We start from the raw sequence: 15,841 nt of genomic DNA, 5'->3' as shown, positions 1-15,841 counted from the left end.
TACAAAAATAATTTCATATATATTAACATTTTAAAAGCAGAATACCAAGCTATTTACTTTTAGGATGCTAACTATACATAAATTATTGACACAAACAGAAAAGATACTGAAGCTATTATACTAAAATAGTGGTTATCTTTGATGAGATTATAGTTATTTTTCTTTGTTATAACTCTCGGTATTGTTCAAATTTTCCACTATGTATATGTATTATTCTTATAATGAAGAAAAAAGCTGTTAACTAGAAGAAATACCTGACAAATCTGCCCTCCTGAAACAGAAAAATAAAGGTTTCAAAGAAAGTAGACCAAACTTCAACTTTTTCAAAGACTGTTATCAAAAGACAGTAAGAAAGAAAAGTACCCAAGGAATTAAATTTACTTTTCTACTTAAAAAAAAAATTCAGTCTAGACAGCAATTCTACATAACAGAACACAACAATCTAGACTTTAGAGCTGGAAGGGACTCTGGAGCATCTCTGGATCAATATATTCACTTCATAGCTAAGTGCGGCCCAGGTGGTGGAGAAGCTGCCAAGGAGCAGCCAACTATCCAGCAGCACAAGATCTGCTGTGAGTTTAAGAACCAAGCACCAGAGCTCACTGGCATGTCTAAAGGTAAAGATAAAGAGGCCATTACAGAGGCTGTGCAGGGCTCTTCTCTAAGCAGAGGGCACAGGATTTGGAAGTAAACTCTGCGACAGATTGTTGCTGCTGCTGCCTTACTTCCCGGATCTTGGCTGGGCTCCTCAACGCACGAGGCTGCCCAACAGAGGGGCTCTTGACAGGTGATGCACTAGTGTAATTACATGCTAAGAGAAGATGACTATCTTTGGCTTTATTATAAAATAACCTAAATCAATTTTATTCTTAATCATTTCCAAAACGTCCTTTATTTTTAAGAGGAATGTTCAGTCAAATTATAAAACTATAAGCCTTCCTGAGAAAAGAAGTAACAGCAAAATTACCTATAAAAAAAAAGAGAGAAATACACCAGGTAGCTCACAGCACCCCGGCTGTGATGACTACAAGCCATGTGGTGTTAAACCAGAGGCTGCTCAGACAGGTGAAGACACACGGTCAGGCTGCTACTCCCCACGGTACCTTGCTGTCCAGGAGAAGGTTGTCTGGTTTGATGTCTCTGTGGATGAATCCAAGTTGGTGAATGGAGTCTATGGCTAACACTGTTTCTGCTATATAAAACTGAGTCTCCTCTTCTGTCAGGGTATCTTTTTTCATCAACAGGGTCATCATGTCCCCTGAAAACAAGATACAAAGTACACGCACACAAACCAACGCATGAATAAGTGCCAGTCTCCAGATACATCTTTCCTATCTGCAAGGTGAGGCAGCGCTAAACGGGCCTCTGCGGTGTTCCAGAGACTGACCCACTATGGGTAGAAACGGTAACTAGCTTCTAACACTTAAAAGGTAAAATTCACAGCCACGGAGAGCCAAACACTTTCACCTAAGCTAATTGATCCTGACCATTTAGCTGTGATTTCCATTTCACTTTGGAGAAAGGAAATTTCTCTCATTTTAGGGGAAAAGAAAGAAGTAAATTTGCTTAAGATAACGTTTTGAGCTGGGAGATAAAGCTACTTTACTTTTCACTCTGCACAAACATCTGCGAACTGTCTCTTGTCTTCAAATGGCGTTTCCACAGAGGCTGTACTGCCGTTATTAGAGAGAGAAGCAGAAATGCCAAACAACAAAAATGTAAAAATTTGGGGAGGCTGAAAACAAGCTCTCCAATTTCTATTCACAAAACATTAGAACATAAACAAATAAAAAGGTAGGATTTAGGTAGCAAAGTATTAGTCAACAAAAGCTAAATATGAACTGAAAATGCTACACACTAGGATGTGTAACAGCTGCCTTCCAAAAATGCACAGTGAACACCTCCCAAGATCAGTGGGTCTCCTCCTCCAGTGTTTTACTATAGGTACTTAAATATACACCAAAATGCTTTATGCAACTTTTACAAAACAGTATCAGTATTTTAGCAGTTAAAAGGTAACTTCCTTAGTTTTCTGCAAAATCAAAATTAAATTATTTCTGCTTAATACCAGCAAAGTAAAATGGTGAAAAAAAGATTCTGATTTTAATAGTTAGACAAAAGCAAAGCAAATATGTATAAGTAGTTTAAAGCTAAAAGAAATAGGAAAGATTCAGTTTAGATCACATATAAAGCCATTTATGTTAGTAAACGGGGAAAAGAGAAAGACACCTCTGATTTTAACAGAGTATCATGCTTTTCGAATTTCATTTCATTTGTAAGTCTGGGGGAAGTTTTGCATTCTTAGAGGTAAATGGGTATTTTACCCTCAGGCAAAAACTAAGCCATTTATTAAAATGCTCCCTTTTTTGACCTAAGACTTGAAAAATATAATTCCCTAATCACTCCTGGCAGCCACACATTCAATCTGAAGGCACACCAGAGATGGGGGCGGTGCACTCAGCCAGCTCTAGTATCTGTGTGGCCTTGGTTAGCACGGTGGCCCAGGAGAGCAGCCAGTGGCCTCACCTGTGTGCGCCTGCCCAGATGATCAGAGCTCAGGCCAGACGGTCTATGGCTCTGCAGGCCAGCTCCACCAAGCGCAAACGGAGGGTCCAGGAGACGTGAGAAGCCATGGAAGATGGTGCGGGTAAGGCTTGAGGAGACACACGTCAACTGGCTGGCTGGTGACTGAGCTGGTTCTTACTCCTATTTAAGAACTGGCATCTAAATGTTAAAAAGTTTCTCCTCATCCTGTCAGATTCTTTTCTAGCCTTCATCAGTTGTTAATAAAAAATTATTGGTGACCCTACATCTAAACTAAAGATTGTCACAAGATCAAATATTACACCACAATTATGTTGGCTTTGCCACAGAAGCAAAAAAGAAAAAGTTTTCTTTTTTTCCCCACCAGTTTGCTGACAGTTCATCTGCTCACTGGGAAGCAGAATGTGTTCCCCAGGACAGATGGCATGTTCTGTGCTGGGTTTACTTTGGAGCTGTCTTAGACGATGCACATGCTGAGTTACATAAAACTTGCCATCTCAGAAATGAGAAACTGATTCTGGCTACTAATATAGGTAATGAGAAATCCACTCCTTATTAATATAAATTATAGAAAAAGAAACAGAAGAGTTGAAGCAAAGAATATTACAGCTTCAATTCTGTCACTGGGATAACTGATTACACGTATTCCCACTGACAGGAGAGCAGGCAAAGTCCCTAGTTTATTCCTACGTATTGAAAAAGAAAAAGAAAGAAAGAAAGAAATATCCATCTGAAATCATGAGAATGAATGAGAATGTTACTTTTATGGCACTAAAATTGTAGAAAGGCACCCCAGCACAAACAGGTTACTGACCTCCTTTACAGACCTAAAAAAGATGCAGAAAGCAACTTTGTAAGCACAATTAAAAGTTAGAAAGGAGGGTTAATTGATGTGAGAGAAAAACCACAAAACAAAAAGGAAAAATGACCTTTCATCGTCAAGTAATTACCTCCAGGCAGGAACTCCATGATTAGGTAGAGGTTTAGCTTATCCTGAAAACTATAGAACATTTTCACAACCCACAAACTGTCTGCCTCCACTAGAATGTCGCGCTCCGCACGAATGTGGCCAACCTGGAGGTATACGCATTTGATTAATGACAAGCCTTGCTCTGCTTTATTAGACTGTATATTTGTTTAAACAATTTAAATACTGTTTTGAGTATTGTGATGATGCAAAAGATTTAATTTATGCTTAGGCAAACCTACTAACTCAAAATTGACAACATTTGACTTGGAGATGTTCAGTAATGAAATCTTGAGTGATGAAAGGCTTAAAAAAAGACAAAATCAATGGCTTTAATTTAAATGGAAACTTTAACAGTGCTATAAATTGAACCTCTGATTGGTTAAAATTACCATTCTTTGGTGTATTTTTTTGTTCTAATCATCTTTTTTTTAATAAAACTAAGTCCCCAAGATGAGACTCTCTAAACACACCCTGCCTCAGGTCTGCAATATTATCTGCAGTGACAGCACCCTAACTGACAGTTCCAGAATACTCTGATGCCACAGCATACTGCGTGCACAGCCGTGCAGACCATGTGCTCAAGTTTCCCGTCCTTACTGAACTGAAATATAAGTACACCTAAGAAAAGTTATAGATTCAAATCTATGACATTTCCAGTTTTCTATTTTCACTGAAATATCTAGCTAAGGAGACCAAGATGCCAAAAGTTTGGGAGAAGTCATAGAACTACTTCATTAAAGTAATTTATTATTATCAAGTTCATCTTATCTACTTTAAATATTTAGTAGTATTCAAAACACTGCTGCCTCTCCTCTTATGTGTCACAAGATACAAAACTGTTGAATCAGGTCTAAATTTATTAAGATCCAGTCCGATCCTTGAATAAAAGTTTTTGTCTTAACATGTGCTCCTGGGCTGGACCTCCCACAACATGTTCAGAGGTAAAGACACGAGTTCACAAACTGGCACTTCCATTGGCACACAGCCTACGGTTGTTGTTTTGTTTCATACAATGTTTTGTATGTTTGTTTTATTGGAATGCCTTTAGCAAAGCCAGGCACGTTCTCTCCCATTTGGACACAGACCCCACTCCTCCCTCCTGTCTTACACCTAACCTGCCTCATTCTTCCATGCTAACTCCCATGGGCCTAAAGGCATTTAAGTTTTCAAGCTCTACTAAAATTGTTCACTAGGATTTTTTTTAAATTTTTCTATTGTTTTTAGGAAATGTTTAAATAGCTTCAATGTTTTAGAAAATTTACATTTTTACATCTCTCCTTATGGTATGAGGTGGGAAAAATGGAAGATAAAGATGATAAGGAACAGTGCTATAAAATCATGAAGAAGCAGAGTAAAGCATCTGCCTTTACTTGGGTTTAATACAGGAGCAAAGTTTTGGGAAAACACTAATGCACTTGCTTAAGTCCAGCCATGGCTATGACCCAGTCATTACTACACGAAGACCATACAAGGCAGCTTTCACCTGCCTCTGCTTCCCCTGGCTCCTGGTAAGGCCTCTACCTACTTCAGGGCACTACCTGCCACTTGTCACTCACCTTGGAGGACAGGATGGTGACTGCAACATTTCCTGTTTGTTGAGGGGAAAGCTACAGGCAGTGTGGCCACACCTTTCCCTTCTCTCCTGGAGTTGAAACAGCAGCTAAGAACCTCAAGATCAGGAGTGAAGTCAGTTGATTTTAGGGTAGGGGAGGGAAGAGCCAGAGGTGCAATCCACACCTTAAATTCCCCTTCCCCTGCCCCATAAATATTTAACGGGGTGGGGAATCACATGCTAGTTGCCACCCTGGGCACTAGGAAAGCAGGGATAAAAAGTCAGTCTTCTGTCCCATCTTACTATACTAGCGTCACAACTGGAGGCTTTCCTTCCGCGCTTGAAGAGAAACCTGAAGAAGCTAGCCAAATGCTGGTCTCTTGTCTTTTAAAATTTATTTTTCAGGTAGCAGAAATTTCTGCCCCATGGGACAGAAAAATGAACTCTCAGCAGGTTGCTTTAATTCCCAGTTTAGTAAATGCAAACAAAATTCTTTTTTTCTTCTAGATAAGGCACCTATACCTACAAAAAAGCTAGGCTCTGAATCTGCCCTTTGTCAGCCCCACCCGAAAGTGATGGATCTGCACTGGTCTACTTCTGCTCTGACCTAGCACAAAGCTGCTGCATGCTGCCTCAGGGTGACTGACTCAGGTGGAGTCTGTGGCCAGAAACTTTAGCGAAACGACACTGAGATCAAACCTAAGGAGCTGAGTCCATCAGCAAGGTAGCTCTACCAATTTAAGTTAATGCATCATTTAAAATCCTAATTTAAACAGATATTTCCTTTACTTTCATGTAGAAAAATTTTAGAAGCTGATTTTGAAGAAGGTACAGTATTTGAGAAAATATTTTTATACAATACGCTTGGTCATCCTCTGTTACCATGTTAGCACGCTGGGCAACTGGCACACGCTATGAAGGATTAACAGGTGAAAGTCACGATGTGTACTTCTCTTTACAGTTTTATTCTGAATGCTAATTATTTGATAAAGAAATGCTTTGAGCCTTGGTTAAAACTATAGGATATACACTCTGTAAAAATAAAATTTACTTGTGAAAAGCAAAATATACTCATCAATACAGCCTACAGCTTTATGTTTTCCTTTTCAAGATTAATTGAAACTCAGTGCCTACACCAATATCACACACTAATTTTTAGATAATAAATTGGACTGTTGCATATTTTTAATAAGGTTGCTATTCATATAAACTACAATGTCTGAAAATTTACTGCCAAAGCATTTGATATACTCAACCAAAATTCCTGAGAGTCAAATGCTGTTGGGTAACATATGAAAATTAAAATTCTAAATTTTGAGCAAGCACTTAAATGGAAGGCAGAGATGCCTCAATGATTATGCCTCCTCTCAAGAGGCAAAAGGACTGCATGTGGAGCCAGCCTCCACCTGGCTCCTGGGCTCTGTACCCAGAGCTCTTCCTTCCACAGGGTCTCTTGGCCCTTCTGTAGCAACTGATATCTTACAGGATATTTGCAAGCATCACTCACTAGAATCTGTTCTTAGCAACCTGCTGAATTAAACCAAATAAATAGAAAATACGCATTCTTGTTTTTAATATACTATCCAATATTTTAAATCTTATTTTTCATAAAGTACTTAATGCATCTTCTAAATCTATTTGCAAAGTAGGTTTGAGATTTAGAAAGTGTTCTTAATCAATAAAGGAGAATTTGCATTGCTCTACCATTTGCATTATATTTTTGCAAATTCATTCAGAAAGAAAATTGGTCTTTCTTGGGTAGTGATGAGCTACTCAGAAAACTCAACTTTGCGTGTACAGAATGAACCATGTTAAGATACATCATAAATCGCAAATTCCAAATCTTAAGCCTCAGTTCCAAAGTGTATATGGAATTTCTCTCTCTCAGCATTCAGTAAGGAACATGCTACCACAGCAAGTATGACCTCAAAAAAGACTCCTCATGAAGAGGACAACTGGTGATCAACCGGGAGACACAAAAGGCAGATGCTTCGCTAATAAGCTTTCAATTTTAAAAGACCTGCACATATACTATAGTTATTTATACTTTTAAAATATATGTTACTTCTTTATTGGGGAAAGAAAAGTAGTATTACATGTATATTCCTACATGACAGAGCTAAAGAAAACTGTAACAGGAATATACATGTCAATTAAGCAAAAAGAACAGTTTTAGGAGATAAATTCATAAGCTGATTAAAATCACTGCTACAGCTGTGCTTTACCTGCTCTTTTTCAAGCATATCTGCTTTACGGAGTATTTTCATCGCATACACATGCCCTGTATCTTTCTTCTGAACAAGCCGCACCTAAAAGTTACAAAGAAATGCCAAGTCAAAAGTTCACAACTGCCAAGCTAATGCTTTCATGTGCTATAGGAAGTAATATTTAATGTTAATTCAGTGTTCCAAGATGGATATATTACACACAGTGAAGTCAGTGCTGGAAACATCCTCAAATGTCTCCACATCTGAACAGCTCTGACTCCCTAGTTGAACAAATCAATCTAATTAATTTAAAACCCTCACTTTTGAACTTAAGGACTCACTCAACCTATGGCACATGTCACCCAGGCAGCTCAGAACACCTAAGGAAATGATTATAATGTTTAAACGATGTTTAAAACAACAGCAATAACTCAGGCATAGAAAACATGACTGGAAGGGGAGGAAAAAGCTAAAATGTATAATTAAGGAAACAGGTTTTCTGCAGTTTTCCTTTCTCTTTATTTTCCTTTTTTTTTTGAGAGAGAGAGAATAGATAACTTATGATAAAAAGAAAATTGTCTGGAAACCCAAAGAAAAACTTCTTGGCAATTCCCTCACATCGTCCTCCCCCTCCTCTCCCAAAATATATATTTTCTCCTCTCCTTGCACTGTTCTTCATATTTTCCCTGATTGAGTCCCACGTCCCTTCCTCACTCAACAAAAAACTCTTTTAGAGGTGGTCCTGTACCCTCCCCTTCTCAAGGGGCCAACAGGGATCCTGAACATGGAAGGATCAAATTAATCTTTCACCTGTGTCTTTCAATATGGACTCCCATTTGCCCTAGATACTGGTTTTTAATAATATGCTACTCCTTTTATGCAAGGAAAATGAAACTGCTGCATCAGCAGATCACCCACTTTGGGTGTTTTCCATGAATGGGGATGATCTTGCACGGGTTCCTTCACACCCTCCCCGACAGACGGCTCTTGTGAACAAGCAAGATGTACTTGCAAAACCAGCTGGGACAAGGTTGCGATGCTTTCACGTTCCACCCCCACCTATATAACTCATTTCTATAAATTCTGTCTCCTGGGGACATCTTTTTAGATCTGTACCAATCTGGCGGGAAGAAATTAAGGGTGGAGATACGCTGTGAGCTTGCTCCTGGAGAGGCAGTGTGAAACTGGGAAAAGCAAGAGCTTTAAGATCAGGAAGACCTAGGCCTCACCTCTGGTACCACTGCGAAATGGTTATGTGACATCTATCCCCTCGGAGTCTTAATCTCATCATCTATAAAATGAGTTATTGTCATGACTGTGGGAGAAAAGCACTCAGTAAATAATACTGATTTCTTTCTACCTTTCAACTCTCCCTCTAGATCAATACTTAAAGCATCCACATCATCTCTGGCAGAACAGAGACCAGTCAGACTTTTGGGCAGTGGAGGGGAAGAGAGAGGGGAGGACAGAGCAGCTAAAATGAGGGGCTGGCATGCCTGATACCCCCCACTCCCCAATATTTCAGTTACAGCAACAATCATGAGCTCATGGTATGTTAGAAGCTCTGAAGTTCTGTAGTATTTCTGTATTTGATTTATTATTATTTATGTGGGGGTTTTTTACCTCACCAAAAGCGCCTCTGCCTATTACTTTTAAGGACTCAAAATCTTCCAGTCCAAGTCTTGTTCGCTTCAAACGAAGAAACTCTGTTTCCTTCCGAGCGTGTGCTGATCTCCTCAGTCGTTTCTAATGTTTAAATAAAGAAGGAGAGAGGTGGGAAGGGGAGGAGCTGAAATTCTGAAACTCTGCAACACAGTGGTATTCGTGGTTTAACCCATCTGGAACGCAGGGCCACCCAAGCTAAGCATAATCCTTTCATACGTCAAAGCACCACAGAGGGACAAGTAAGAGGTCACTGATCCCTCCCCTGGCCTTCAGACACGATAACCAGACCATGCTGAACAGAGGGGGGCCTCCTCTGCGGACTCTGACGAACCGACCTCAATAATTCACTATTGTATCGTTTCTAAGGAAGGAAGGATAGCAGTCAACAACATTTTTCTCTAACCATTTTTATAGAAAGGAATGGTTTTTAAATTTCTCTCTGAATTTTTTACACACTGGTTCATTTCACACATTAACTTTCTGTTATTCCTGCAAGTCTTGGGTATTTGTCACCCTTATCCTGGGTTCTATGACTCATTCCTCTTTTTAAGAGCATTTCCACTGCTATTTCAGTTCCTTGCAGTTTCTTATTAACTATATTTTCTACCACATCTGTGGGCATTTGTGGGAAGGGCTGATTTGAGAGCTTTTTGCCTTCATAATGATTTCAGAAGTTTGCTGTAACTTCCATGGTGCCTTGTCAATGAAATAAGAATGCTATAATTCACTTTTTTAATTTTATTTCAACTCTTTTCTTGGAATTTTAAAGCTAATTAATTTATTATAGCTGTGCCTAGAGAAGGCTTCCTCTCCTGGGTACTTAATCATTAACCTCTCCCTCTGAGTGAATACCTAAATCCAGAGTACGCTATGTGAGGCCTCCTAATTTCCTGTTTCTGAGCCAAAACCCTTCCCCAGTGCACCGGTGCTAACAACCTGCTGGACAAGATGACTTGCCATGCTGGGTTTCAAGGAATATTTTTAAATTAATTACCTCTTCATCTTTTAGGCCTTCTTCTTCCATCACTTTTTCTAACTTCTTTTGTCTAAAAATAAAGACACATGAAATAACATTTGAATGATAACTTTCTGTAAAGTCTATATAAACGTAATTTTTTAAATGATAAAAGCAGGTAAATCTCAAAATGCCTCACTAAAACAGATTACAGTTACTAAGACAAGTAAAAAGATTCCTACTCTGTTAGTTCTACATTTTGACAAAGATTGTATAAGATGTCAATGCAACAAAGAATCTTATTTTGAAATGAAATGTTCTTTCTTTTTTTTTTTTTTTTTTGTAGTATTTCCTCCTCAACAAACCACAGACAGCTGGTGTTTGATAGCCTCTTGTATGAGGCGTTTCTCTCCCTGTCCCTGACTGAAATCTACTTCCTTATGTTCACATCCTCCTCCTCCTCCCTGTCACAAGCAAAGAGTAATAAACAGAAAAGGTAAAGGCAGGACTTGGAAATTCAACAGGCGGAACATGTTTTAAAAAGGTGATTGGCACTGCTATTAAAACTTAAGACTCTAAATCCTTGGAGTATAACACTTCAGAAACTGCATCCAAGAATATTTTTTGACCTATAGTCTCATATTGATTTGATAAAACTTTAAAAAAAAAAACTTCCGTACTACCAATTCTACACAACCTCTATTTATTTGGCATAATAAATGAAAGCACATGGACTGGAATCTCTCCTCTGTTACTTATCAGCATTCCAGACACCAGGCAATGGGAGCAGGGCAGGGAAGAAGAGAAGCACAGGGTGCACGAGTAACAGCACGCAGTCTGGTGCAGTGCGGCACATAGCACTTCCAATGCCACACCAAGAAGGGGGGCTCTTATTCTGTGAAAAACTGACAGTTATCAGAGGCTTGTGCACAAAGGAATGATGTGATGAGGTTTCTATTTCAGAATAGCAGCCAGCAGTAATGAGCTGATGGGCTGGCAGGGAAAGCAACTGACAAAGACTCAGGCACACTGAAAGCTGTCACAATGATTCAGATGTGCACAGCAGTGATCTGGAACTAAGGCTGGAAACCTAGAATGAAATGAACAGAGCTGTTTTGCAAAGATGACCAACTGGCAGCAGCAGTCAAGGGAAAAGTTTTACAATTTCTTGTGTGGGAGGATAATGATGCCACTAACCAAGACAGGAAACAGAGAGAGGAACATGGGAAGATAATGAGTTTTCTTCTGGTCAATGAGTATTTACTGCATCAATAGTATTTAGTTAAAATTAATACTGTTAGAAATCATGTTACAGTACAAATGCACAGGCTCAGATGATAAACAAGAATTTGTGTCCAAACTCCCAGGAAGTGAAAAGATCTACTCTGACCCTGAAGGAAAGAAGAAAGCATCTACATGGTTCCCAATCTGCCCACTTCTCTCCTGGTTCCCACAATATTCTGGGATATGCATCTACATGTGCACATGTATTGGATGGAGAAGGCTGGACTGTTGGCAGTTTCAGCAGTGAAAATTAATTCCATTTCCGTGGTTAAATAGCTGAAGCAGGGAAGAGTGAGAAGAATTAAAGCATGGCAAGAACTATAAGAATTCAACCACAGTCTGTTCTTTTTGGGCCTTGAGTATCAAACACCATCACCATCATACCTTCTGACTATGTATTTTTTGAATGACCACACCAGACTATGCTAGAAGTACAATGTGCTATCACACAGTGTGTGTCACAGAGATGGCTCCTTCTGAATGATTTTTTTTATTGGGGGGGGGTGTTTGGGGGAGGAGGTAATTAGATTTATTTATGTATTTATGTATGCATGTATGTACGTATGTACCATAGACTGAACCCAGGACCTGTGCATGCTAAGCACACTACCACTGAGCTATACCCTCCCCTGCAACCGAATTTCAAATCTAAATTCAAACTGGAAAGTATTCTACAGCTCAGTTGCAACTGTGATCAAATTAGTTTCAGTAGATAACCTACCTGAGGGTAAAGTTATCAGAATCAACTCCCTGAACACAACCAGATTCTTTCATTATGCTTTTTCTGGATACTTTCTCTATCATGCACAATTAACCAAAAGTGGCAAACAGTGACATCTTACAAAAGACTTAAAGGTGACGTCTTCTGAGACACAATACTACTTTGCTGGAATCATGTTGGCATTGTGATAACAAGAAAATGGCCATATTTTGGAGATGCATACTTAAGTATGTAGGATTGAAATGACGGATGTTTGAAATTTACTTTAAAACACAACAGCAAGAAAAAACAAAATGGAATAGATGAAATTTAGCAAAGCCTTGATAATTACTGAATCTGAAAGATGAATGTATGGGGGCTTACTGTATCAGTCTATCTGTGGGTGTGTTTAAAACTGTCCATAATGCATAAGAAAAGCAGGCCCTTCCACGTCTCTGGTCACAGTGCCAGGCGAGCTAATACTCCAGCCTTTGGTGAGGCCAGTCTCTGGCTCAACTCCAATGTTCCAAACCAGAACCCTGGGAGAAAAAGGCACTTTCACACGCAGATGCCACACCCAAACCCACCCAGCAAGGCTTCCATGAGCTCTATTTATTAGCATGTGAGGCCATTTCCCACATGAGATGGTAAATTCTTTTTAAGCTGGGCCAACATCCGAATCTTCCTTCTCCACTAAGAATAGGGCTTTGCACACAGCAACTTTCTAAAATGTATGTTGCTAAATTTAAAAAAAAAAGGTAAAAATGTGTCATAAAGTGCACATACATTCATGACTACTTCTTATAATTAACCCATTTCTATGCCTAATCTAGGCTCGCTTCCAAGCACAGCTACATTCAGAAGCAGCAGAGATGGAAGGAATAGATGAGTCCACTCTACAAGTGAGTTGAGTAGACAATATTTCTAATTTCTGTTGATGAGACACTAGATACCAGGAAAAATACCATAGATATGAACAGTGGTTATCTCCATGATCAAAACAGAATTCTCAAGAAATGCCCTAAAAATGAATATGACAGATTTTTTTCTAAAAGCTCAACAAATTATTTTGGTTTGACTGATATCTAATTGGTGAATACCCTTAGAAAGTCTAGATTTACCCATCCCTGGGTCTTAAATAAACACTTGCTCTCTAATAATAATCACATATTGCAACTCAGTACCAGTTCAGACCAAATGCATACATAGTTAGGAAAACCTGGGTAAGAATATCTAAGAGTGGCATCAGAAAATGTTAGTTCTCAGGGTAAAATGTAGGAAAGTTCTTATTCAATTTGGGGGAGTGCAGGGGGGACAGTATACAATTATTGCCTATTAAATTAGGTTTTTGTGGCTTTAATTAATCCACCGAAATAGAATTCATAAAGAACAGAAACACAGAATATTTTGTAGTGAGAAATGCCAGTTTCCTCAGTTCTGATTTCAAGCTGCTACAAATTACCCAAATCATTACTTTCTGATGAGTAACCAGGCAAGTATCAACATCTACTGGGTACGTAGATCGCATAAGAGAGAAGGGGGCGAGGGTATGCTCAGTGGTTAGAGCACATGCTTAACATGCACAAGGTCCTGGGTTCAATTCCCAGCACCTCATTAAAATAACTAAATAAATAAACCTAATTAATTCCTTCCACCCCTACCCCACACCCCAGAAAACAAAAAAGAATAGGAGAACTGCTTTTCCTAGAGAAGCTTACAACAGAGGCCACCATCGAAAGCAAAACACAGATTAAAAAAAGAACATGAACCTGCACTACTGAATGGGTTCAGTTTATAATCTGTTAAGTAGCACTAACAGGCATTCTGCAATACCGTGTAATGAGCACTAGACTCAGGGAGTTGAAACGTTTTTAAACCAATCTGTAGGACTTTTTGTAGTGTTTCCATGAAACAGCCCAATGTTCTCATATTTTACTTTTATACAAGAAACAACTCACAAATGATTTTTATTTTTTTCTTCTACTTCTAGGCTTTGGTCTCATTTCCCCCTGCGGTAAATTCCTTATTTTAAATTTAAACCAGTGCTCTACTAAAATGGAACGGCACAAAAGTTGCATATAAGTGGGAGAAATACTAGAGATTTTAGAGACAACAAGGCATATACAAACAAAATGAAAATCTGTATTGCAACCTGATCTCAATTACTAGCCCCCAAATTTACCAGCCAAATACTTGTTATTTCAAACTGCTCATCATATATTAGTCATATATCCATAATAAAATGTTTATCATCATTGTCTCATACCATTAAAACTCTGTTTATCAAGTTTCTATGTTTCCCCAAAACATCAAAATGCCTGAAAATCCATTTCTGACAGTTCTAATTTTAGTTTACTTACTACTGTGGTTAACTCCTGCCAATCACTATTTCTCTTTTTAGTGTCTAATTTTCTAGGAATGATAAAATCTAAAATAGTATTACTAAATTTTAGCAAGAAACTAAAAAAACCAATATCAACTCATGTCCAAAAAAGAAGGCACTGAAAGATTAACAATACTGATTCTGAAAAGTTCAAAGTATCTACCGCTTTTTAAAATGAAAAATAATGATGATTTGATAACAACAAAATTACAAGAACAAACATTCTAATCCTCTTAAATGTCTAACATTCTTTTTCCTATGTCTTTTGATTAATTTGGTCTTTAAGAAGAGCAAGACCACCGAAGCTTTTGGAAGGGCTTTCCATCTTAAGAATAAAAAAAAAAAAAAAAAGAAAAAAGCACTGATTTCAATCCATGTTGGGGTGCAATCTTAGTGTAAATCACAGTACAACACTTATTAACAATGTAAATAAAACCACTTATCATCTTGTTCCTGGAGAATGTGATATAGATCATTGATGCACAGTAGGACAGAGGATTAGTAGGATTAAAAACCAAGTATTACCAAATAAAACATAACTTAATCAGAACTCATAAGCATTTGCTTTGTAACTACAACACCAGAATCTGACTTCATGAGAGTGGTTATATTTGAAAATAACTATCTCCAACATGCCTAGAGATACAGTGTGCAAATTTACTCTTGAATCCTCACGACCCTAACAAAGGGCACTCTGCAGGCACTTGTCTGTCCAGTGAACAGCAGTTAGCCACCACCAGGTACACAGTATCTTGCTATTCTGCCAACATCTGCATATTTAAAGTCAAATCATATATCCTATGTAAATTATGATTTACACCCTTCTGAAGAACATGGTTGCAAAAATCCTTACCAAAATATGAGCATATTGAATCCAGCAATATATAAAGAGAAAAATGCATTATGATCAAGAGGGTTTTACCCTAGGAATGCAAGGTTAGTTTAACATTCAAAAATCAGTCCATGTAATTCACCACAGTAAAAAAAGAGAAAAACAGTATGATCACTCCATAAATAACAGGAAAAGCATTTGATGAAACACCCACTCATGATAAAAACTCTCAGCCAAAAAGGAACAAAAGGAAACTTCCCCAACCTATGAAAGCATCTCTGAAAAACCTACATCTAACATCCTAACAGTGAAATAGTGCTTCCCCCTTAAACCAGGAACAAAGACGTCTACTCCCACCATTTACATTCAACATCGTACCTGAAATCCCAGCCAATGTGAAAAGGCAAGAGAAACAAAGAAAAGGTATACAGATTGGAAAAGAAGTAAAACTCTCTATTTGGCCATGACACAATTGTTTGCATAGAAAATTCTATGGAATCTACAAAAAAAGCTACTAGAATAAGTAAATTAGCAAGTTGCAGGATATGAGGTCAATATACAAAATTCAGTTACAGTTCTATACACTAGTTGCAAACTGGAAAGTGGAATCAGTAGCATCAAAAAAAAAAACAAACCCTCAAAATACTAGGAACAGATGAACAAAAGACACAAAGAGCTCCACCCTAAAGCTACAAAACATTGTTGAGAAAAATTAAAGACCTAACAAGGTAGAGAGCTATGCATCAGAA

General features: G+C 38.3%; 1 protein-coding gene across 6 annotated transcripts in view; it reads right to left on the bottom strand.

Annotated features, from left to right (window-relative positions):
• The window catches only part of STK38 (serine/threonine kinase 38), a 68,771-nt gene that overhangs the window by 13,865 nt on the left and 39,065 nt on the right, over positions 1 to 15,841 (bottom strand). For all 6 annotated transcript variants that reach the window (XM_072945110.1, XM_072945114.1, XM_072945112.1 and 3 more), the window contains 5 exons: positions 9,933 to 9,984; positions 8,897 to 9,019; positions 7,292 to 7,375; positions 3,495 to 3,618; positions 1,104 to 1,258 (listed from right to left, as the gene is read on the bottom strand). In XM_072945110.1, coding sequence (XP_072801211.1) covers positions 1,104 to 1,258; positions 3,495 to 3,618; positions 7,292 to 7,375; positions 8,897 to 9,019; positions 9,933 to 9,984 — 538 coding nt within the window. The remainder of the gene's footprint in view (positions 1 to 1,103; positions 1,259 to 3,494; positions 3,619 to 7,291; positions 7,376 to 8,896; positions 9,020 to 9,932; positions 9,985 to 15,841) is intronic.

This window comes from Vicugna pacos, chromosome 20, assembly GCF_048564905.1.
Source record: "Vicugna pacos chromosome 20, VicPac4, whole genome shotgun sequence".
Taxonomy (NCBI): domain Eukaryota; kingdom Metazoa; phylum Chordata; class Mammalia; order Artiodactyla; family Camelidae; genus Vicugna; species Vicugna pacos.
The sequence above is the reverse complement of the archived record's forward strand: the minus strand, read 5'-3'. Positions and strand labels throughout refer to the sequence as shown.